Raw genomic sequence first — 23,672 nt, forward strand, 5'->3', positions numbered from 1 at the left:
GAGTAGGTCTCAAGGAATTAGGTCAAATGCTGCTCGCAGGTCGACAAAGGTCACATACAAGTGACCTTTGCGAATGATGACATATTTCCAGTACAAGCAGCATAGCCTTAATACCTGATCAATGGTCCCAGTTTTTTCCCTAAACCCCGCCTGATATTTAGATAAAACTGATTCTTCCTCCAACCACGTGTTTATTCGATTTAAAATATGCCTGGCGTATATCTTTTGTGTTATGTCTAAAAGACTAATGGGGCGATAATTGGCTGGATCGCCACGATCCCCCTTTTTAAAAATAGTGATAATTTCTGTGCCATTCCATGTGTCCGGAATTTGGTCACCAGCCGCAATAATATTAAATAAGTGATTTAAGTAGGGTGCCCAAACATCAACATTATACAAATAAAGATCACCTGGAATTTTATCGAGCCCGGGCGCCTTCCCTTGCTTTACTGTGGCAATTGCTGACTCCATTTCCTGTATGCCAAAAACTATCAAAGGGTGAGGCTTCTCTGGCGGAGAAAAGGCGGATTCTTCTATAGAAAATTCCGTGGGAGTTTTAGCTGCATACAACGTTGTGAAATGTTTAACCCACGTGTCCTCATCCAGGAAAACCTCTCTAGAACTTTTTTCACGTTCATTCCCCTTGGCCACTAGTTCCCAGAATTGTCTCTGGTCCTTGGTTTTAGATGCTGATAACATACTAGACCATAATTCCTCGTCCCAAGCAGATTTTGCTTTTATTATTGTTGTATTATATGACTTCCTTTGTCTCTAATTTCTGCAGGACCTTTCCTTTTAAGTGCGTCAATCAAAGCGGTTTTGGCAAGACGACATCCCTTGTTATACCAGGGTTTGCCTACCGGTTTTGCATTTACCGTACCAGTCCCTTTTTTTGTTTTTTTTGTCAGAAGTTCTAGTAATTTACTGAAAAGGGATTTGTGTAGTTTGATAAATTCTTTAGAATCACATCTATGTGGACAGTATGATTCAAATGTATTTACAAAGGTACAGTAAATATTAGCCAGTATATATGCCCATTTAACAGCCCTTCGATTGTTACTGAGGTCGATATTATCTGTTGTAGGTAGGGGTCCTAGGCTGTGGCCTCCCTCAGTATCTCCCGGCCCCATTAATAAACTTTGAAGAAAGCTGGTTTCTAATGGATTATGGTCACTGTCGAATCTCTCCTTAACCTTTAACTCAATTGTGAATGGTCAAAGATCAAAAGAAACGATGACATAATCTAATTTGCTTTCGTAATCTCGCCTCTTAAAAGTGGGTGCTTTCAGACTGTCGGATGGGATACGCCCATTGCATGCCCTCATACCATGGGCTGTAAGCAGCCTTGTGATCTGAAAAGCTGATATAGTACCAGCAACCCTTCCATTTTCAATCAGGGCAGGTATCCCAATGGCAGCATCCTCATCTTCGTACAATTGTGCTATGCCCATAATCGGTTCAAAGTTACAGTTCATGTCCCCACATAGAATTACACTTGCGTTTGGTTTTAAAGTGTCCATGAAAATCTCCAGCTTTTCGATACATGGTGACTCCTTGTGGGATGGGTGAGGACTGTTATACACGTTAAGGAGGTAGATCACCCTTTTATCCGCTGTGGTCATTTCCAGACCAAGAATGTCTGAAGAATCAATGTTAAGGATTTTTATGCTAATATTGATGGAAACACTGATCCATATTAGAAGACCTCCTGAAGCACGTCCTCTTAATGAAGGCACAGCCTCTAATTGGTAAGATTTATAACCAACCCTGTGCATCTGATTCGTAGCTCAGGTTTCCTGCAACACACAAATATCAAAAGTATTCATGTAAATGTTCCAATCAGGGTCACATAATTTAGCACGCACCCCCGCTATATTCCATGAAACAAGTGAAAGCAAGGATGACCCCTCGTTTGTCCCGTGGGACCCTGAAGGTATAGATAAGGACGGACTACTATTATCCTCATCACCAGTTACAGTAATAGGGTTCCCTGCCTTTGGGAGTCTAGTCCCTTCTTCCTCCTTAGACCCCTCAATACAAAGGGTGTTTGCGTCCCCGCTGTCATCCTCCCTGATCTTTAGTCTTCAATCACACTCCTCCAGACCACTGAATACATCAAACCTTTTTGATAACTCTAAAGGTGTGAATGGCATCAGATGAGCCATTTTTCTGTATTCACCCGTATTATGACTGGGGGGTATTGTGTTCCACCCCAGTGTCACAGGAGTTGGAGCTAGTTGGTGCGTGTAGACAGGGTTCCTATCAATCTCCATGTTAGAAAAATGATTGACAAAGGGGACGTTATTAATTGCAAATTGAGGGGGAAATACTATAGATCTTGGATAAAAGTATGTCAGAGGGCGCGGTACAATACAGTTATTTTCATTGCCATATGGCCAATTCAGTATGTATTGTATGTATTGTACAGCTCTTTTATCCCTGAAATTTACAACAACAACATCTCCCCCTATGTCCTTGGGTCTTCCACCCAGCCATAGCAGGCGTCGAACATGGACTATTTCGCCATTTATATTGCTGGCTATTGGTCTGTGTAGTGTCAACCAATGCATTATTTTGTTTTTTAATTGGTTTACTACATGCCAGTTCCGGAACGCCAGTGAGAACCACTACATACGGTTCTCACTGGTATGGATTCCAGCGGGAGTTCAGTGGGTGGTTTCCTACCTTGACCCCCTCTTATGTGACTAGTTTCAATCTCCTCCAATCTTGGGAGTCCATTTGGAGGGATACTCTTTACCCTTGCTAAAGTGTTAGCTGTAATATCAGGGATGCGATTCGATGTTATAGTTGTTCTAGCCTTTGTTAATTTTGGCTGATTTATGTTATGGTTGGGGGGTTGTTTGTGTGCAGATGATGCGCTTGTTTGGTTGGTAGTAACTGAGGCAGCTGGTTTCGTGTTGTTATGTAAGGTAGTAATAGGGGGGGTTGCACAACTACATCTGTTGAGGGAATGTGTACCGTAGTGGAGGCTTTGGAAGGGATTGATACTGTTATAGGCCCTGTATGTATTGAAGACCTTATAGAATTCCCATATGTTGCCAAATCCACCTCTATTTTCCCCAGCCTTAGTTCCACTCCTTTTAGTCTTTCGGCTATGGCCAGCGTATAGCTTCTCACAATAAGTTCTATGCTATCCAGAAGGGTATTGGGAGGAGCTAGTTGGGACCCTTCAACCATTATAGCGTGGTCGATATTAGACTCAATAACTGGATAGGAAGTTGACAGTACAGGTGTTGGAGGGTCTAAAACTATTCCTGCTGTTTCTTTAACAGCTATTGCTCCAGTAGCCTCATTAGTAGTGGGGTTGGACTTCTTCCCAAACTCGGTGTGGCTCAGTTTTGGCATGGTTGGGTCCATCCTCTTCCGTCTCTTTTTAGTTGGAGGAGGCCCATAATTTTTGTGTGGCAAGGGCCTCATACTTTTTCCTCTTACTACCTTCCCCGGCCTAGGTGTTGGTGAAATCATGGCCTTTGATGGATTGGGTATAATAGGGGAATCAAGAGGGGAGGTATAGATTTCTGTTAGAGTTTGTGTTAAGCCAATGGCAGGTGCTAAACATTCCCTAAGTAGTAAGGGCACGCTGGCAGCTGGTGATGTAGCATCCATAATGGTGGTACTATGCTCATTGTCCGGGGTAACAACAGGAATAGGCTCAGATAGAGTCCTATTCTTGATGTGTTCGATAGAATGACGGCGGTCTGCCCGCCGCTCTGCTAGGGATAGGTCTTTGGATCCTTCAGAAACAGCTTTGGTAAAGTAGTTATCCAGGGTTCAGTTTATCGTGCCCCCTACTTTATCAGAACCAACAGTAGCCGGACTACTTGCAATAGTAGCCATTGGAATGCAGTGACAATAATGTAACAAGTGCACTACTTACTCATTGCAATGCCAGCTGCCAAGAGGTCTGGCCCAGCCCAGTCTCCTCAGGCCTCTGAGGGCCTAAGAGGGCCCGCCCTTTGCCCGGGCTTTGCCCCGGGCGTCCCGCGAGGGAGTGGTGACGTTGTTTATATGCGCCTCCTGGCGCTTGCAGGTAACGCGGAACCCCAGTAGGGCTGCTGGGAGATGTAGTCCAGCCCCTCGCCGGTCTCCACTCGGCGGCTCCCGCTTTGGTTGATAAAAAAGCGGCAGAGTGGCGGGAGACTGGCGGGCGGGTTCGCAAGAGCCACAAGGGTCAGTGTAGGTTTCTGAAAACACGGTGGCAACACGAGCAGCAATTCAGAAATTCGGCACTCAGGAAGGAAGGAGCCCACTTACAGCAGTGGTGACGTTGTTTATATGCGCCTCCTGGCGCTTGCAGGTAACGCGGAACCCCAGTAGGGTGCTGGGAGATGTAGTCCAGCCCCTCGCCGGTCTCCACTCGGCGGCTCCAGCTTTGGTTGACAAAAAAGCGGCAGAGCGGCGGGAGACTGGTGGGCGGGTTCGCAAGAGCCACAAGGGTCAGTGTAGGTTTCTGAAAACACGGTGGCAACATGAGCAGCAATTCAGAAATTCGGCACTCAGGAAGGAAGGAACAAGCAGGTTTAGTTAAGTTTAGGGTAATTTTTCTAGTTAAGATCGATTATTCGTGAACCGGGTTTGAGTTTTATTGCAAGAGAAGTAAAAATAGTTTAAATCCACTACAAATTGAATTACATATATAACAAATGTTACAACTCAATTACAAACAGGTCAGACTTTGCAATGCCTACTGTCCGCAGTGCAAGGACTAGAGGTTATCAAGCCACGGTCATCTCTGTGCTTTATTCTGTGTTATTAAGGTCCTACACGGCTTCAAGGGGAACATTTGTACTAAAAATCCAGTCCATTGCATTATTGCATGTTGCTATACCATGAATTTAAAAAAAAATGGCTTTTACAGTGTTAGCCGGGACTCGAGCAACGTCGGACAGCAGCAAAGTAAGTGTAAAAAAGTTTCAGATTTGTAGCCAAGTCTGCACTTAACAATCTGGGAGAACAGTGGGCAATTACGGTTCCTTACTGCCAGGGTTAGGCAAGCTTTCCTGATTGTGCAATTAAGAAACGATTGTGCCCAAAGGCCAACTTGGCTATCATTGTTGTATGATGCTGCCAGGGCCCTTAGCGGCAGTGTAGACTTAATGTTTTCCATGTCTGCAGTCGTTGTTTTACTGCAGTGTGCGTGAGTAGTGAGGTATTTAGAAGGGTCAAGTTGATTTGAAGAGTAGCTGCTGCCATTGTTAGATAAGTGGACCATGGGTTATTTTTATATTTCAAGATATTTTGCAGAATACATTTCAAGGTGCCGGGCATCGCCGTGGAGTATCTATAATAATACTTTAGAAAGGACGCATGCCAGACCATTCAATGTCCTCCAGGCGAAATTTGAGTCTCACCAGAGGTCCCCTGGTGTAATAAGGCAATTTTAAACCCTCTTTGGTAGATTTTTAGATGTAATTTTTTGATAATTTTAATGAGTTGGCTGGGAAAGGCCTCGCTATTCCTTTTTGGTATAAACGCTGTGGACGGGTAAAACACATTCATTAAGAATATGATACTATAAGGGAAAACCTCAAATATACGGTATTAGAGCTACAGATTGTTAATAAAGTATACCTGAATATCCTTCTTTATTCTGGTACTCGTCACTTAGGGTGGTTCCCCAATTACAGGGTACTTTTCAAGCTAAAAATGATAAAAGTGTGATTTACTCAGCGTGTTTTAGCAGCTTGCCGCTCCCCAGCGCTACTCTTCAATATATGCATATATATAGGCTTGATTGAATCCTGATGGTGCAGTGAGCAAGGGACTCATGTCTGAGCATACCCTTCCACGCTTATGGTGGACAAAACGATTCAGAAAATCTGTCCATCACCACCCCTTGTTGTTAAATATTTTGTCCACCCTAAGCGTGGAAGAGTATACTCAGATGTGAGTCCCTTGCTCATTGCACCATCAGGATTCAAGCAAGCCGGGCCGACGACGGCTGAAATGCCAGAAACCGGTCCCAGGAAGCTTGTTTCCTTCCCAGTGTAAGAATTGGCTTGGTAGTTTGGTTTGCCCTGTTCCCATCATGCACTGGGACAGGAACAGACTAATTTGCATGTAGCCAGGTTCTGAGCTGGGATGGTGCAGTGAGCTAATAAACGGTGTTGGATCTAGCCCTGATCTCTTGACTGGGTGAGAGTATTCTGCTTAATTCAGAAACTCTGTCCATCACCACCCCTTGTTGTTAAATATGAATTTAAACATCAGCATGGTGGTTTATCGACCAAACGATTTAAGCATTAGCATGGTGTTTTATCGACTAAACCATCAAAGGCATATGACGTGGTAAAGCGTGTATGCAGCTCCAAAGCTGTGAATAAACAGAGCTTATACATTTTTTGGATGTGCTGATGTATTCAATTTAAGCGTGCGCTCAACTTAAACGTGAGCATGGTGTTATATCTACTAAACCACCAATGGCATATGATGCGGTAAAGCGCGTATGCGTTACCAAAGTTGTTAATAAACAGAGGTAAGAAAGTCTCTTGCGGCATGAAACCGGGTAACGATCGGGGCCAGTACAGACCTCAGGAGAGACTATAAATATAAATGTCGCCTAAACAAAATATTGGATTTTATGACAGTAATAACAAATGTAATCTACTCATTTGGCGATTTGCGAAATACATACCGAATAGGTGTATATTGTATTCCAGAGCCGGTCAATTTTAGAAAAATACCGCCTGAATAAAACAGACCAGGAGGATGTTGCTGGCATTATCAAAAGTATCCAGTTACACGCAGTTCTATAGTCTCAATCCCTGATTTAAGGGTAAGTGTGTTCTGCATATGGATTGTAGTAAATAGAAAGATCACACACACAGTGCTAAGGTCTTATCCATCTATTTTTTTGATATAGCTACCTTTCAACATAATCCGGTGGCTTCCTTGACCTCAAATAAACTACAGAGCACAAGAAGCCTGAAGGTAACTAAAGTACAGGAGAAAGTATACAGAAAAAGACTAGCAATAGACAAGACATTAAGAAATGTTATTATTTATTCCCATTAAGGAATCTGTGTCTAAAAGTGAATCCAGAATCAAATCAAACCAAACAGAAGCACCTATATATAAGAAGGTGACTCTGTGAAGAATAAGAAGACCCTCAAATTGATTACAGATGCAGAATTTATTGAGTTTTTTTTTAAATAAGGTATGCAAACTAGTAGTATATAAGCCTGCAATATGCAGTTAGAAACTTTCTCATGTATAGTATCTCTAGAATAAGTATGGTCCCACATAACTCAAAATCAGAACCATATGCAAATAGAAGTAAAAGGGCCTGCAAGAATTGTTTTGACTATGCTTTGACTATGTTTTTAGATAATGTGACAGTTGATTGTTATGACCTAGAGGCGTAAAAAAATGTGGAAAAGAATTATAAATTATAAGATGTATGTATCTAATTGTATGTTTCTTTTATTAAATAGAACATTGTCCTGATGAAGGTGTTATTACAAAAACCGGAACGCTGAGTCGACAACCTGTATTTTATTGTTCTTTATGTGAATTGAAACATTTTTAATCTCATTGTACGGCACTGTATTTTTGTATTTAACAATGCATTATATGTAATAAGTTATACAATTTTTATATTGATTTCATTTTATGTTTAATCTTTTATATTTGTACTATTGGAAACGTGGTTGCCAATTAATTGAGATCTTGAGTTATGAGGGGGTATATACAATAGTTTTTCCTCTTTTGGAAATAATGGTACACAAACTGACATCCTATAGCCTTTCCTTTCACGCCCCCTGTACCACAACAAGATTGTTACATAATTCGCTTTACTTTACTTTCTCTGACTGTAAAATGAGAATTTGTCAGAACAAAAACCATGACATTTGACCACTTTGAAGGGCAGAAAACGTGACAAGATGAATACAGATTTTAAAAGCATTTTTAGTTGCTTGGACTTCGGCAACCCATCACTAAGCAGCTCACAGCCCATCTACAGTTTGGGAAACGCTGCTTTAAGGAGTTCCTGTGGATGATGGACTCCATAAGCTTTCCTAAAAACCAAACGTCAAGGTCGACATCTAGGGATAAAGAACAAAATAGTAGGAATATCACAATTGTGGGGATGGCTATGGACTTCTATCACTACAGGCATTCATTACTTGTCATTTCAAAGCCTAGTTTCCATGCTTCTGAGAAGCAGTGATTAGGTGAGACAAGTGCTGGCAAAAGCAGTACAGGTTCCATGTCTGTGGAGAAGCTGATCACTCATCCAGGAGACCTGGTCTAAGCTGCGACAAGTCTCCAGATGTCTACTGCCTGCTATCATTGATTGCTCCTTCAAATAGTCAACTAATGAAAACGGGAGGTGGGATCTTTAAGGAGTGTAAAAACAGTGACTGCTGACTGTGTCAGTCCTGTTTTTTTATTTGTTTTTATTTGGGTTTTATATAGCAAGAACCTGACCAACTTGGGCAGCACAGCACTTTACATAGGAATAAGAGGTGCAACATAATCACAGTAGCCAGACAATATAAAATACTGGGTATGAGTCAAAGTTCTTATTTTTTTTATTAATGAAGGAGTCTGCAGTCATAGAATATCTGTGCTTTAGAGAGAAATTAAGCCTCTTTTAAAGAATAATTTATTTATTTATACTGAGTTTATAGAGCGCCTGGTTACACTGGCCAGTGTGTCCCCGCGCTATTCAGTGGCCTAAATGATCCCTAGTACAGCTCACGAAAAAAACAAATTAATACTTGGGGAACAAGTGTGTTTTGAGTTCTTTACGGAAAACTTTTTCGGGCGGCTCCATCCGGAGTCTGAGAGGGAGAGTGTTCCAACTCCGGGCCGCCAGGAGGCAGAAGGATCTGCCGCCCATCCTTGCCCTGCTGGTCTTCGAGATGTACATTAACCCAGTGCCCTCCGAACGGAGGAGCCTAGTGGGTTTATACAATGTGAGCAGATTCCGCAGAAAGCTATGGCCCTTGCCATGAGCGATCCGATGACCTATACACAGGATCTTAAACTGGACACGCTCTTTAATTGGTAACCAATGAAGCGTCCCCAAGGCCTTTTTGGAAGAAGATCTTTTTGGCAGCGTCAGTACTAGGCGTGCAGCAGCATTTTGGATACCTTGAAATTGTTGGAGGCATCTCACGTTAGCTCCCAAATATAAGGCATCCCCATAGTCCAGCCTGGAAGTAACCAGGGCATGGACCAGGGCCTTCCTTGCTGACACTGGGAGCAGATCGAGCGTCTTTCTCAAACAACGGAGAATGCCAAAGCAAGTACCGGCTACACGTCTAGTATGATACTTCAAAGATAGTTTCAAGTCCATCCAGATACCCAAGTTCTTGACCTGATCTTTAGGTAGGTGTAAAAGGCCCAAAGTCTGGGGCCACCATGCGGATGTCTAAACAGACGGAGACTTGCCTACGATAAGCACCTCCGTCTTGTCTCCGTTTAATCTGAGACAGTTGTTTGACATCCAATTGGCTAGGTCCTGGAGGCAGGATGTAAACTGACTAGCTGCCTGATCAGCTGGCTGCGAAAGAGCTACAACCAGCTGAGTATCGTCCGCGTAGGTCACCACAGCAACCCCATGTTTCTCCGCGATTGATGCCACTGGGGCAACATAGAGGTTGAATAAAGTGGGACTGAGGCTAGAGCCTTGGGGAACTCCCTGGTTCAGGGCGATAGCTCTGGATCTATGGGGCCCCTGCTCCACACAGAAACTGCGACCAAGGAGAAAGGACTTCAGCCATTGCCACACCTTGCCAATGACTCCTCCCTCTTTCAGGCGCTGAATCAAAGTGTGGTGAGCCACAGTGTCAAACACGGCACTGAGATCTAAAGGAATCAGTGCCGCAGTTTGACCCTCATCCACATGCTTCCGTAGCATCTCCGTGGAGTAGAGTAGAGCAGACTCCGTGGAATGGAGAGCACGGAAGCCCGCCTGAGTGGGATGATAGAGTTGTTGGGATTCAATGTAAGCCGTGAGTTGTTGGTTGGCCAATTTTTCCACTATTTTGGCGATATAGGGAAGAAGTGAGATAGGCCGTAAGTTACTCATTTGGGTGATGCTAATCTGTGGTTTCTTCTTAAGTGGAAGTACCACTGCCTGTTTCCACGCTGTTGGGACCCTACCAGAGTCAAACGACAGTGTCAGGATACGCCTGACATACGGCGCTAATGTCTCCATATTGCCTCTCAAAATTTTGTCTGGGGCCGGATCACTGGGAGAGCCTGATTTTACACTTCCAGCCACCTTTTTTAGCTCGTCAATGTCAGGGGCCAAAAAAATGCACTTATTTCGAGATTTTCAGATGAGATTCTCTGTTACAAATGCAACATATATCTCATAAGCCGTAATGGAAGTGTGTTAAAGTCAATGGCACTTACAGTACACTAGATGGGATTTCTGCTGTGTTCATGATGGAGAATCTAATTTGTCAAAAAGTAAAGCCCTAACTATTAAATAACCTCCACATGCATATCCTTTTGAACTATGTGGAACAACCTTTAAATTCTCCTTGCCTCAATGCCATTTTAGTGTGATCAGGACTTGGGTAATGTCCTTTAATCTTCTGAAGCTGAAAATTGGTTGCACTGTCGAGCATGAATGATATCACGGTGTGTCACATACCAGCTCCCTTCACTCCACAGAATCATTCTCAGCTGATAATTGAAGGCTCTGAATAGTTGATGTCAATTGTGGGTTGTGGCAACACCATGGTTGCCACCTTCAAGAAGCATTTTCTTTTTCAGGGGGGTAGCGTTGGTTGGGCGAAAGGGGTGGATTTGCCTCTTAGACAGTTCTCGGCACAAAACAATGTCCCTTCCATGTTCACATCGCCCAACACATACAGGGGAATTTTCTATTGAGTTGGTCCATCTGCAAATTGAGGGCTGCCTTCAGATGAGTCAGCTGAACTCTGCAAATATCAGTCAATTGGGAGGTGTTCTAATCAAGTCTTGAGAGTGCTAGTGATTGAACCTCTAAAAAAAACATCTGCTTGGACAAGAAAATCTATTCTGCTGAGGAATTGAGTTGAGCATGCAAAATAATATTACAATTTAGTTTTTTAATTAAAAGTAAATGCCAAGGATGTAGTGTTTTCTACAATGAATGGCTTCCAGTGGAGCATGCCTTAATGCAACAAGCCAGTCTTGGCTCAACAAGGTGAAGTAAATGGAGAAAGAAGATGGAGCTACTTTACTGTGGGTTTAATTATGCTCAAGCCTTAAGTACTCCCTGACTCAAGCCTGCTGTGGTGCTCAGCTTCCTCAGGGTCAGAAGCCGAGAGTTGCAGCTAGCAGCTATATATCTTCTGAGCACTGGCAAGCTAGAAACCGACCCAAAAAAAAATTATTGGAGCTTGTGAAACTTCAATCAAATGGCCTTCCCCTTCCCTTCTCCAGCTGGATCTAGTCATCTGTAAAACTGCGAAGAATTTGCCTCTTTCTTTCTTAAAAAGGGGAAAATATTAGAACTGAGTAAAGAGGATGTATGACGGTACGACGCGTACCGTCACAACGCGTGCTTTTACAACGCGACCCTTACAACGCAAGTCGTTACCACGACTTGCTTTGGGGGCGCGGATTGAGAATAGTATAATTTACTATTCTAACACCAGTCCCCGTGGACACTAGGGAAGATGTTGGGATAGTAAATATACTATTCTTAATCCTCTAGCGCCCTCCAGCGCAAGTCGTGGCTACGACTTGCGTTGTAACGGACGCATCATAAAAGCACTGCGGAGTAAAATCCGTGTCGTAAAGGATGTTCCCCGAGTAAAGATGGCCTTGGAGCACCGCCCTCTCTCACCACACTCTAAACCTCCACCTTCCTGATTCTCTGTACAATCATGCCAACTGGAACACATCCTCAAATACAATGCGTCATAGAACTCTTTGAAAATCATTGAATAAAATGCCACTCTCAAAATTCTTTAACAACAAGGGGTGTTGAGGGACAGAGTTTCTGAATTAAGCAGAATACTCTCACCCAGTCAAGAGATCAGGGCTAGATCCAACACCGTTTTTTAGCTCACTGCACCATCCCAGCTCAGAACCTGGCTATATGCAAATTAGTCCGTTCCTGTCCCAGTGCATGATGGGAACAGGGCAAACCAAACTACCAAGCCAATTCTTACACTGGGAAGGAAACAAGCTACCAAGGACCGGTTTCTGGCATTGCAGCCGTCTTCGGCCCGGCTTGTTTGAATCATGATGGTGCAATGAGCAAGGGACTCACATCTGAGTATACCCTTCCACGCTTATGGTGGACTAAATATTTAACAACAAGGGGTGGTGAGGGACAGAGTTTCTGAATTAAGCAGAATACTCTCACCCAGTCAAGACATCAGGGCTAGATCCAACACCGTTTTTTAGCTCACTGCACAATCCCAGCTCAGAACCTGGCTATATGCAAAATAGTCTGTTCCTGTCCCAGTGCATGATGGGAACAGGGCAAACCAAACTACCAAGCCAATTCTTACACTGGGAAGGAAACAAGCTACCGGGGACCGGTTTCTGGCATTTCAGCCGTCTTCGGCCCGGCTTGCTTGAATCCTGATGGTGCAATGAGCAATGGACTCACATCTGAGTATACCCTTCCACGCTTATGGTGGACAAAATATTTAACAACAAGGGGTGGTGAGGGACAGGGTTTCTGAATTAAGCTGCGTGTGGCAGGGTATACTCAGACATGAGTCCCTTTCTCACTGCACCATCAGGATTCAAGCAAGCTGGGCCGAAGACGGCTGAAATGCCAGAAACCGTCCCCGGTAGCTTGTCTCCTTTCCGGTGAAGAATTGGCTTGGTAGTTTAGTCTGCCCTGTTCCCATGATGCACTGGGCCAGGGACAGACTGATTTGCATATAGCCAGGTTCTGAGCTGGGATGGTGCAGTGAGATAAATAACGGTGATGGATCAAGCCCTGATCTTTGGACTGGGTAAGAGTGGTCTGCTTAATTCAGACACTCTGTTCATCACCACCCCCTTTTCTGAATCATTTTTGGCCACTATAGGTGTGGCAGAGTATACTCAGACAAGAGTCCCTTTCTCACTGCACCATCAGGATTCAAGCAAGCTGGGCCGAAGACGGCTGAAATGCCAGAAACCGTCCCCGGTAGCTTGTCTCCTTTCCGGTGAAGAATTGGCTTGGTAGTTTAGTCTGCCCTGTTCCCATGATGCACTGGGCCAGGGACAGACTGATTTGCATATAGCCAGGTTCTGAGCTGGGATGGTGCAGTGAGATAAATAACGGTGATGGATCAAGCCCTGATCTTTGGACTGGGTAAGAGTGGTCTGCTTAATTCAGACACTCTGTTCATCACCACCCCCTTTTCTGAATCATTTTTGGCCACTATAGGTGTGGCAGAGTATACTCAGACAAGAGTCCCTTTCTCACTGCACCATCAGGATTCAAGCAAGCCGGGCCGAAGACGGCTGAAATGCCAGAAATCGGTCCCCGGTAGCTTGTCTCCTTTCTGGTGAAGAATTGGCTTGGTAGTTTAGTCTGCCCTGTTCCCATGATGCACTGGGCCAGGGACAGACTGATTTGCATAAAGCCAGGTTCTGAACTGGAATGGTGCAGTGAGATAAATAACGGTGATGGATCAAGCCCTGATCTTTGGACTGGGTAAGAGTGGTCTGCTTAATTCAGACACTCATTCATCACCACCCCCCTTTTCTGAATCGTTTTTGGCCACTATAGGTGTGGCAGGGTATACTCAGACATGATTCCCTTTCTCACTGCACCATCAGGATTCAAGCAAGCCGGGCCGAAGACGGCTGAAATCCCAGAAACCGGTCCCCGGTAGCTTGTCTACTTTCTGGTGAAGAATTGGCTTGGTAGTTTAGTCTGCCCTGTACCCATGATGCACTGGGCCAGGGACAGACTGATTTGCATATAGCCAGGTTCTGAGCTGGGATGGTGCAGTGAGATAAATAACGGTGATGGATCAAGCCCTGATCTTTGGACTGGGTAAGAGTGGTCTGCTTAATTCAGACACTCTGTTCATCACTACCCCCTTTTCTGAATCGTTTTTGGCCACTATAGGTGTGGCAGGGTATACTCAGACATGAGTCCCTTTCTCACTGCACCATCAGGATTCAAGCAAGCTGGGCCGAAGGCGGCTGAAATGCCAGAAACCGGTGCCCGGTAGCTCGTCTCCTTTCTGGTGAAGAATTGGCTTGGTAGTTTAGTCTGCCCTGTTCCCATGATGAACTGGGCCAGGGACAGACTGATTTGCATATAGCCAGGTTCTGAGCTGGGATGGTGCAGTGGGATAAATAACGGTGATGGATCAAGCCCTGATCTTTGGACTGGGTAAGAGTGGTCAGCTTAATTCAGACACTCTGTTCATCACCACCCCCTTTTCTGAATCGTTTTGGCCACTATAGGTGTGGCAGGGTATACTCAGACATGAGTCCCTTTCTCACTGCACCATCAGGATTCAAGCAAGCCGGGCCGAAGACGGCTGAAATGCCAGAAACCGGTCCCCGGTAGCTTGTCTCCTTTCTGGTGAAGAATTGGCTTGGTAGTTTAGTCTGCCCTGTTCCCATGATGCACTGGGCCAGGGACAGACTGATTTGCATATAGCCAGGTTCTGAGCTGGGATGGTGCAGTGAGATAAATAACGGTGATGGATCAAGCCCTGATCTTTGGACTGGGTAAGAGTGGTCTGCTTAATTCAGACACTCATTCATCACCACCCCCTTTTCTGAATCGTTTTTGGCCACTATAGGTGTGGCAGGGTATACTCAGACATGAGTCCCTTTCTCACTGCACCATCAGTATTCAAGCAAGCCGGGCCGAAGACGGCTGAAATGCCAGAAACCGGTCCCCGGTAGCTTGTCTCCTTTCTGGTGAAGAATTGGCTTGGTAGTTTAGTCTGCCCTGTTCCCCAATGCACTGGGCCAGGGACAGACTGATTTGCATATAGCCAGGTTCTGAGCTGGGATGGTGCTGTGAGATAAATAGCGGTGATGGATCAAGCCCTGATCTTTGGACTGGGTAAGAGTGGTCTGCTTAATTCAGACACTCTGTTCATCACCACCCCCTTTTCTGAATCGTTTTTTGCCACTATAGTTGTGGCAGGGTATACTCAGACATGAGTCCCTTTCTCACTGCACCATCAGGATTCAAACAAGCCGGGCCGAAGACGGCTGAAATGCCAGAAACTGGTCCCCGGTAGCTTGTCTCCTTTCTGGTGAAGAATTGGCTTGGTAGTTTAGTCTACCCTGTTCCCATGGTGCACTGGGCCAGGGACAGACTGATTTGCATATAGCCAGGTTCTGAGCTGGGATGGTGCAGTGAGATAAATAACGGTGATGGATCAAGCCCTGATCTTTGGACTGGGTAAGAGTGGTCTGCTTAATTCAGACACTCTGTTTATCACCACCCCCTTTTCTGAATCACTCTCAAAATTCTAGCAAATCTGAAACTTTCAAACCACTTCAGCAACTTGTTACTCCCCAACTTCTTCAATGAGATCAAACGATTGTTACTCCCTCTTTGGTCCAAGATCCTTAATGCCTCTCTACTTCAAGGCACAATTCTTGATTGCCTAAAGTCTGGACAGGTCACCCCTATCCTAGAAAAAACAGCAGCTGATCACATGGACCTAAATAACTTCTGCCCCATTTCCATCACCCCAACACTGGCAAAGCTCTTCAAAAAATGTGTATATTTACAACTATGCAACCATATTGATCAATTCCGTCTGCTTGACCAATTCCAATCTGGATTCTGCCAGGGGTACAGCACCGAATCGGTACCTACACGTATAGTGAATGATACACTGAAATTGTTGGATCAAAACGAATCATACCTTCTTATCCTCCTTGACTGATCTTCAGCATTGGATACGATTAAGCATAACTACCTACTTGACCTACTGGAACATAGGATGGGACTCTCAGGGGCCATCCTAAGCTGGCTCATCTTGTTTTTCAAAAACAGAACAAAAAAAAGCAAGGTGAGTCAGTCTCTGTATAAATACACGCCTGCCAACTTAGGGTTCCCATAGGGTTCCTCCTTCTCACCCGCTCTCTTCAACCTGTCCATGGAGCCACTAACTTGAATTCTGAGCTCTTCTAACATCCACTATCACATTTATGTAAGTGACACCCAATTATACCTAAAGGTTTCCTTCCCTGAAGACATCAGATCCCTCAACTTAATCCTCCAAAAAGAATCAGATTTGCTTACATGCATCCACCTCAAACTAAACACTCTCAAAATTGAATTCCTCCTAATCGCCCTACCCAGTCACCTATCATTAACGAATGGATGAAGCAACTAACAGCCTTCAACTGTTTGCCAAAGGTCATTGACTTAGCGCTGCCACCAAAGGAGCAGCCCTCCAAATGAGCATATTAAGAAAATGTAAACCCGTCCTACTGCCCAAGGACTTTAACTCTGCTGTCCAAGCCCTAGTGATTCCCAGGTTGGACAATGAAAGTGCTATCCCAGGCAACTTGCCCAATCCCAAAACAGCTCTCTTAAGGGCCTCACTCAACTCTACTGCAAAGCTCTTCACTGGATCGGAAAAAAACAACCACATAACCCTTGACCTCAACTGTCTTAACTATGAAGCAAGAATTCAACTGAAAATTGCATGCATGACCCACAGAGCCCTACACTTCAATAGTCCAAGCTACCTTGCTCAGAAGCTTGCCTCATGGGCGGCTCCAGACCCTCTAGAAGCGTCAGAACTTTACTGCGAAAACCACAGAGATTCGCTAAAAATAAAACCTAAAATAGGGCCTTCTCTGGCATTGTCCAGAGAATTTGGAACTCCCTCCCCCTGAAACCAGACTAAATCCCTCAATGAAATATAAATCATGGAAGGACATAAATAGATAAGCCATGCACCAGGAAAGGGACAAACACAAAAAGAGGAAGGAAAGCCCACACAACCTAACAAATAGAATGCAAACAAGTGAGAGTGACAATAACATCAACCAATTGTAAGCAATGAGCAGGCTCGAAGCCCAATGTAAGCTAACAAGAAGTCTCTTCACAGGCAACACCCGAGTAGCTGTACAGGCAGTGATTTAAATGGAAATATAAAATTGCAGGTATTCAACATTTAGAGTACTTGTTTGCTCCTGGGAAGTGCCAGTACTCTCCCATTAACTGCATGGCTTCAGTTCTGGGAAGTGCAGGTACTCCCCCATTTAAATTAAACATGTGTAGGTATTCAGTAACAGACATTACCCAGAGCACAAGTCGGGGTACATGCGGGTAGATGTGGTCCACCCATTTTTTTCCCAAGGTGGACGTCGTCCAACTTGCAAAGAAGTTGGGCCTCACTAATATATGTTGAAGTCATTCCCATGTAATATTTTAGACAACAGAACCCTTTCAGCAGTGCCTGCACATTGTCTACTTCCCTTCCATTCAGCAACGTGAAGCAGGGAGGAGGCTTTCTTATTTTAATTTCCTGCTGCCCAACACAAAGACCGAAGTTAAGGGTATCACCCCTCACCCCTCATCAGCCAGGTACTACCCCTCATCTGGCAGGTTAACTTGAATTCAGAGGCACAGTGCACATGCGACACACGTCTGGGCATGCCCTCTCCACTTAGGGAGACAAAAGCAAAAAGAACAGTTAATGGATGGAATGCTGACCAAATCAAAAATTCACTCACAGTCTTAGATCTGGGTTTAATCCATTGTTTTTTTGCTCACCATGCCACCCTAGTTTGGACCCAGCCATATGCAAATCAGTCTCGACCCTGCTCCCCATGGGAACAATCAAGCCCCAACTACCAGGCCAGGTGCTCCCTTCCTTGTTTCTGGTCCAGGGACTGGGGGGGTGAATGGCTAAAAAGTTTCAGCACTCCGTCTATTGTCTTGTTGTGTTTGCCCTAAGTGGGAGGGTATGCCCAGAACTGGGTCCGTTGCTTACTGTACCACTGGATTCAAGCTTGCCTGGTTGATGAGATGTGATGTGCTAAAAGCGGTCCGAGGATGCTTGTCTTCAGTCAAGGGAGGCCCTGGCCTGGTAGTTCTGGCTGGACTATTCCCATGGGGAGCAAGGTCAGGACTGATTTGCATATGGCTGGGTCCAAACTAGTGTGACATGGTGAGAAAAAGAATATTTGATTCAACCCAAATCTCTTGACTGGGGTGAGTGGTTGAAAAGTTTCAGCACTCCGTTCAGCATCTTGTTGTGTTTGCTATGTTCGCCTCAAGTGGCCAAGGGTATGCCCAGATGTGGGTCCATTGCTCGCTGTGCCACTGAATTCAAGCTGGCCTGGCTTATGATGGGTGATACTGTGAGGCTGGTCACAGGATACATGTTTCCGGTCCATGGAGGACCTGGCCTTGCAGTTCCGGCGGAACTGTTCCCATGGGGAGCAGGGACAAGACTAATTTGCATATGGCTAGGTCAACACTGGGGTGGCATGATGAGCAAAAGAACAATGGATTTTAACCAGATCTCTTGACTTGGGGTGAGTGGTTGAAAAGATTCAGTACTCCATTAATCATCTTGTTGTGTTTGCCATGTTTGACAATCATTAATGGATTTGTGCTCTTTCTATGAAAATGCAGCACACATAGAAAAGTGAAAACGAGGAGAAATAAAACCATTTTCCTCGTGCTCCATTGTAACGCCTGCTCTTGCACGGCATTCATTTTTGGAGCTGCCACAGATTTACACCTACTTGCAAATTGTGGGCAGTGTCAAAAAGCAATGGGTTTTGCAGTCGAATGTCCACAGCAACACATGCGCGTTTCACGCAGATACCTGCGTAAAAGGGTAGCATATTTACAAAGCAGTGTTAAGCCACAAAAAGTGGTTTGACGCCACTTTGTAAATATAGTGCATGGCATACCGCCGCCACAGGAGCGTCAAAAAAAGTCCAGCTCCGGTGGTACTAGGGCTTGTACATATGCCTCTCAATGTGTAAGTTGAGACCTAGAGTTTGTGTAAGGGTTCATGTCATTTTTTTGACACAACCCCAATGAAAAATCTCACTTGTTAAATCTTGTTACAGAATTGCTAGACATATGTCTGAAGTGTTAATATATGATGTCACTTCTTGTGATGTCACTTCCTGTGAAGTCATGAGTTGAAAAGATGCCACTTCCTCTAGTCACTGTGATGTCATGCGCCATGATGTCACGTGCACACTGCCTCACTTGGTTAGTCCCCCCCACTTCTTTTTTAGGAGTTGTGCCCTGACAGTACCTGCCTATTTAAAGCACTTGCAGTACCAAAGCTAATCATTACTACAAAGTCACACACTGTTGTACCTGGGACCACCTATTCAAATATTTTTATATATTCTAAGCATTCATCAAAGCAACTTACATTTTCTATAATAGTAAATAAAAGATTGCAATTTCTAAGAGCTAGCAACACTATCTTCGGAGCAAATCTTGTCCATATTTTGTGGATCTCCGAAGGACAGGTAACAGGGAGAGGCAGTAGACTCCACCCAGCACGTCGGAGGATTTTACTCCGCAGCAGCATTCTGCTTTATTCAGACAGCGCGGCAGAGACAAGCCTCACCATGGTGGCTGAAAAGCTCCGGGAGCTGCTGCCGGAGTTTGCGTCGGATCGCACCTTTCTCTCGGCTCTGGTCGTCTGCTCGGGGGCCTCCCTCGTAGCCCTGAGATGGCTGAAGCAGAGAAACATCCGCAGGAAGACGGAGGAGGCGAAGAAAAGGAGCGAACTGGGACTTCGGGAGATGGAGAGGGCAGTTCAGCGGTTTAAAAAAGAGGTATTTTCAAAAAGGCAATGAAGGCATTGGAGCAATTCTTAAGTGCGATTAGGGCTGCAGAATTCTGAAATATCCCAATTCCACGTTTCATTATATTATCAAATCTTTGTTGTATTCTGGTGCTTGCAGTACTGAGTTTATAATTAGATTAACGCGACTACAAGTACCAGAATGCCACGCAAAACCACCGGGAAACGAATTTATCAATAAATTCGAAAAACTCTGAAACCGGAGTGGAGAATGGAAGGCAGAGTTCGAATTGAGGGGGATCGATAGTGCACGACGTGCCTATATTTTTTTTTAAAGAAAAACAGCACCCCTACTTTTGTGAAAAGTCAACCATCCTGACTTTAAATGCTTCGGCTTAAGTGCCTGGCAGGGAGTATATCCTGTGCTGTGAACCCAGGGCGAGCAGAGAGCTAGTCCAGAAACAAGCCTTCTTGCCACGGTTCCTGCTACCCGAAAGAAATGTAAATGTGCGCCACTGGATAATATGCAAATATAAAGAGTGCTTGGAAAGGTATTGGCTTTTACTGATGTAATCACTTACAGCTTCCCTATGACACAAATGTATTCTTTTTGAGTGGTAGTGCAAAGGAGTTACCAGCTGAGCTGTGAAGTATGTTTTTTTTAAGGGACAGTTATATAAAAAAAACATATTGCACTACGTACAGTCTGGATACTACTAAAATCTGTTTTAGATGCACTTTTTTATCTTAAACCTTTTTACACATTTTGCTGCACTCTATTTTATACTGTGTGTAATGCAAGTTTAAAAGACTTGCATATTTCCAGTGCTTTGTGTCACAGTCTGGAACCTCGTAGCACAAAAAATACATGTCACTATTCTTAACTGCACCAACCAAGCTTCCATTCTGTGGTTCTCTGGGTACCCCCACACAGACCTCTGCAGTGCATTCACTAATAGATGTTTCATAAAGTACTTTAGTGCATTTCCCAGATAAACTTGTCTTTTTTCCGTTTGGGCTGCACGTTAGTTTATAAGTAGTTAACTGCAGATAAAAGACCAACAAAATTACAGAATATATATATATTTTTTTAGCCACGTCTTTGACCCCCCACGCACACTGACCACGCCTCCCATACATTTTTGATGCACTTCGGCCGCTGGCAGGAAGAGAGTTCTATGGGCAGTTCATTCACCTCTCAGAAACAATACTATAGATTAAGGCTGCTGGGCGTTTCCCCCCCCCTGTGCTGGAAAATGCCATTTTAGTGGCACTATGACGAGCTCAGCTCGTCATCAGCACACGACACCCGTGGGTGATGACGAGCTGAGCTAGTCATCAGCATCGAAAGGGTTAATCAAACTGCAATCCGATTCCAGAAACAGCATTTGAGCCTGGGTTGAGCTGTACAACTGGGATTTAGTATTACCCCCTGTAAATGTGTCCGTTGCTAAGTATTGGCCAAAATATGTTAAGGTGGTAAGCGTGAGATACATTTATTATTAAATAGGATTGTCGACGATAAGTTTCAGAGTCTGGTTGATAGTGCCTATTTTGTGTCTTTTTTTACCTCCTATATTGCAACTTTTCATAGTGCTTTACGAAGTGCCCATTTGTAGGTAAACGCATACTATTGATAGACTATATGTAACAAGTTCCTGTTTAATATGTTGCAGTATTGCACTTAAGGAGTTCTAGTGACATTACCTAAACCACAAGGAGGAGCCAGAGTTGTTTGTGAAGGTCACCAGAGCTCCTCCATGACAATATAGTGCCATATTTACCAGTGCCTCAACGAGTACAGTGTAAGGCACTCTGTACAGTTTTCAGGTCGAGCCTAGAGGCAGCCTGCATGTGTTACTCTGCGAGGCATGCTGTATTTCATCTACGGGCTTTGAACACGCCCACTACTTTTTCATTGGTTGCTCAGTCTGCCTTTACAAATTGCATTGTTTTCATTGGTGAACATTGTGCATTTGTCTCGCCTTGTGTCTGTTTTGTTCCCACCTTGGTGACTGCCCTTGCTACATGGATGCTTTCACTATGGGTCATATGTTTTATTTCAGTACACAACTTTTTATTTCTGCCCTCTCCTCGCTGCTCACGATGCACTGCGCTGCTTCCACTTTATATGATCTCTGTGTGCCTTCCCCCAACAAACTTCCCGCCCCATGCAGCTTGTTATTTTTTGCAGTCATTGCGCTGTCAGCGTGCCTATAAGAGGAAGTTTACACACTGCTCTTACTCCACGTCTTGGTCCTCCACTCTCTACCACGGACCCCCATTTCTTATCCTGGCTGGTGCTGTCCAAAGCACTGGTCTCTGCTCTATGCCCTAATTGACAACTCATCAAATCCAGGAATAATGCTCTCCCTCCCGTCCACGACCTGCGTTGTTCTACCCATCCTGCTATCTCTTTCACTCACCTAGGGAGAAAGTGTACTTCTCTGTCTCACAGCTGCTGGCAGACCCAATCCCTCATTATCTAGCCCATCTCTTCCCTGGTATCAAGTTCAATTCTGTCCAACAGCTCCAGTCCAGCCCCGAAGTGGCTGTCCACCCTCCTCCTCTTCCTGTCTTTGTTCTAGTTCCCTCCCACCCCACAATCCTTGACACCCTAGTGAAGTTGCACGTTCAATTCCAATGTGCCTTATTAGCCAAGTTGTCTTCACTTTGCAGCAATGTTCCTTCCTACATGCTTCCGAGGCTGGGAAGCTGACAGGCTGCCAGGACATGCTGATTATTGCAGTGCATGTAGTCCTTGATTCCATGATGTCTACATTGGCAGATTGAAGCCAGGTTCAGGAGAAGAACATCAAGCGCTTCTTTGATGGCTATAGCAATCTCCTAGAGATAGACATGAACACGGGTACCTTGAGGGTAATAAAAGAAGACACGTTTACCTATTTATGTGGGCACTCTGTGGCTGCAAAGTGGTTACAAGGTGAAGTTGTACACAGACATGCCAAGAGCTATGCCTGTTAACTCTTGAAATGCAGGTGACTGTCGGAAAATCTTTTTGTTTTTATCAATTGATGTGCATGTGATGTCTTAATTGGCCTCTGCCGATGGTAGAAAGTGGATTATTTTGACAGGTTGTGTTCTTGTTACATCTATTCAGTTAATCATGGTCTGTTGTGTAACCATGTCTTGTGAGGGTGTGAATGGCATGTGATTTGACATTACTACCATGCAGCATGTGTTTAATGAGGCCAGTTGGGTTGCTGATACGTGTCCTGTGCAGTTTTCACCCCAGGTGCTGAGCTCAGGCAGTGTGTAGGTTTATTGTGTGTTGTCCTGTTGTTGTTAAAACTTGAAGGTATCTGTCTAGTCTAGGTAAAAATGTGAGAAAACCTCTTTTGATTATTTTTGTGTGAAGTTCTTGGGTTGAGGCATAGTTCTAGGAAAGCGGATTTAGCAAAGACACTCATAAACTGCTTGATGGGGCTTTTTTCATGTAACCGCCTACTGGCCTCCACCTGAAGCAGGCAGTTTGTTTCTTAAAATTGATACTTGATACTTCAATCCATAGTCCAGTTATTCTCCTGCTGCCCTGGGCATATGAAATGAGGGACTGGGCATTGCTGTCAAACTTCTTGGAAATACTGAAATGTGGCAGTGAATGTTTAGGATGGTCTTCAACTGATGGCATGTCACTTCCACAGAAAGGTGGATCACAAGATGAATAACTTTAAAACAAATACAGTATTTTTTGGCTTGTGGCTAACGCAGTTGTCCAGTGGCTCCTGATTTTGGCAGTCTACTATTCGACCCAGTGGTTGTTAGATTTTTGTATGAGAGCCTTGCCTGGCTGCTTCCTTTAATTGAAGCTTTTCTCTTGCAGAATGACTAAAGATGATAGAAACTCCTCCTCCTCTCAGAACTCTGGGAGTAGTGGGTTTAGCTCAACCAAAGAGAAGCGGGAACACAATTGTCAGCTCTTGCCATATTATGCTCCGTTTTCATCCT

At 44.5% G+C, this 23,672-nt stretch overlaps 1 protein-coding gene across 2 annotated transcripts in view; it reads left to right on the forward strand.

The window, feature by feature from the left end:
• Window positions 1-19,431: 19,431 nt before the first annotated feature.
• The window catches only part of LOC147662018 (vitamin D3 hydroxylase-associated protein-like), a 720,315-nt gene continuing 716,074 nt past the window's right edge, over window positions 19,432-23,672 (forward strand). Inside the window, exon 1 of one of the 2 annotated variants that reach the window (XM_086951181.1) lies at window positions 19,432-19,734. In XM_086951181.1, the coding sequence (XP_086807307.1) occupies window positions 19,525-19,734 (210 nt within the window). In that variant the 5' untranslated portion in view covers window positions 19,432-19,524. The remainder of the gene's footprint in view (window positions 19,735-23,672) is intronic. The other variant, XM_086951182.1, reaches the window with a different exon arrangement.

Source organism: Lissotriton vulgaris, unplaced genomic scaffold, assembly GCF_964263255.1.
Source record: "Lissotriton vulgaris unplaced genomic scaffold, aLisVul1.2 SCAFFOLD_770, whole genome shotgun sequence".
Lineage (NCBI taxonomy): Eukaryota > Metazoa > Chordata > Amphibia > Caudata > Salamandridae > Lissotriton > Lissotriton vulgaris.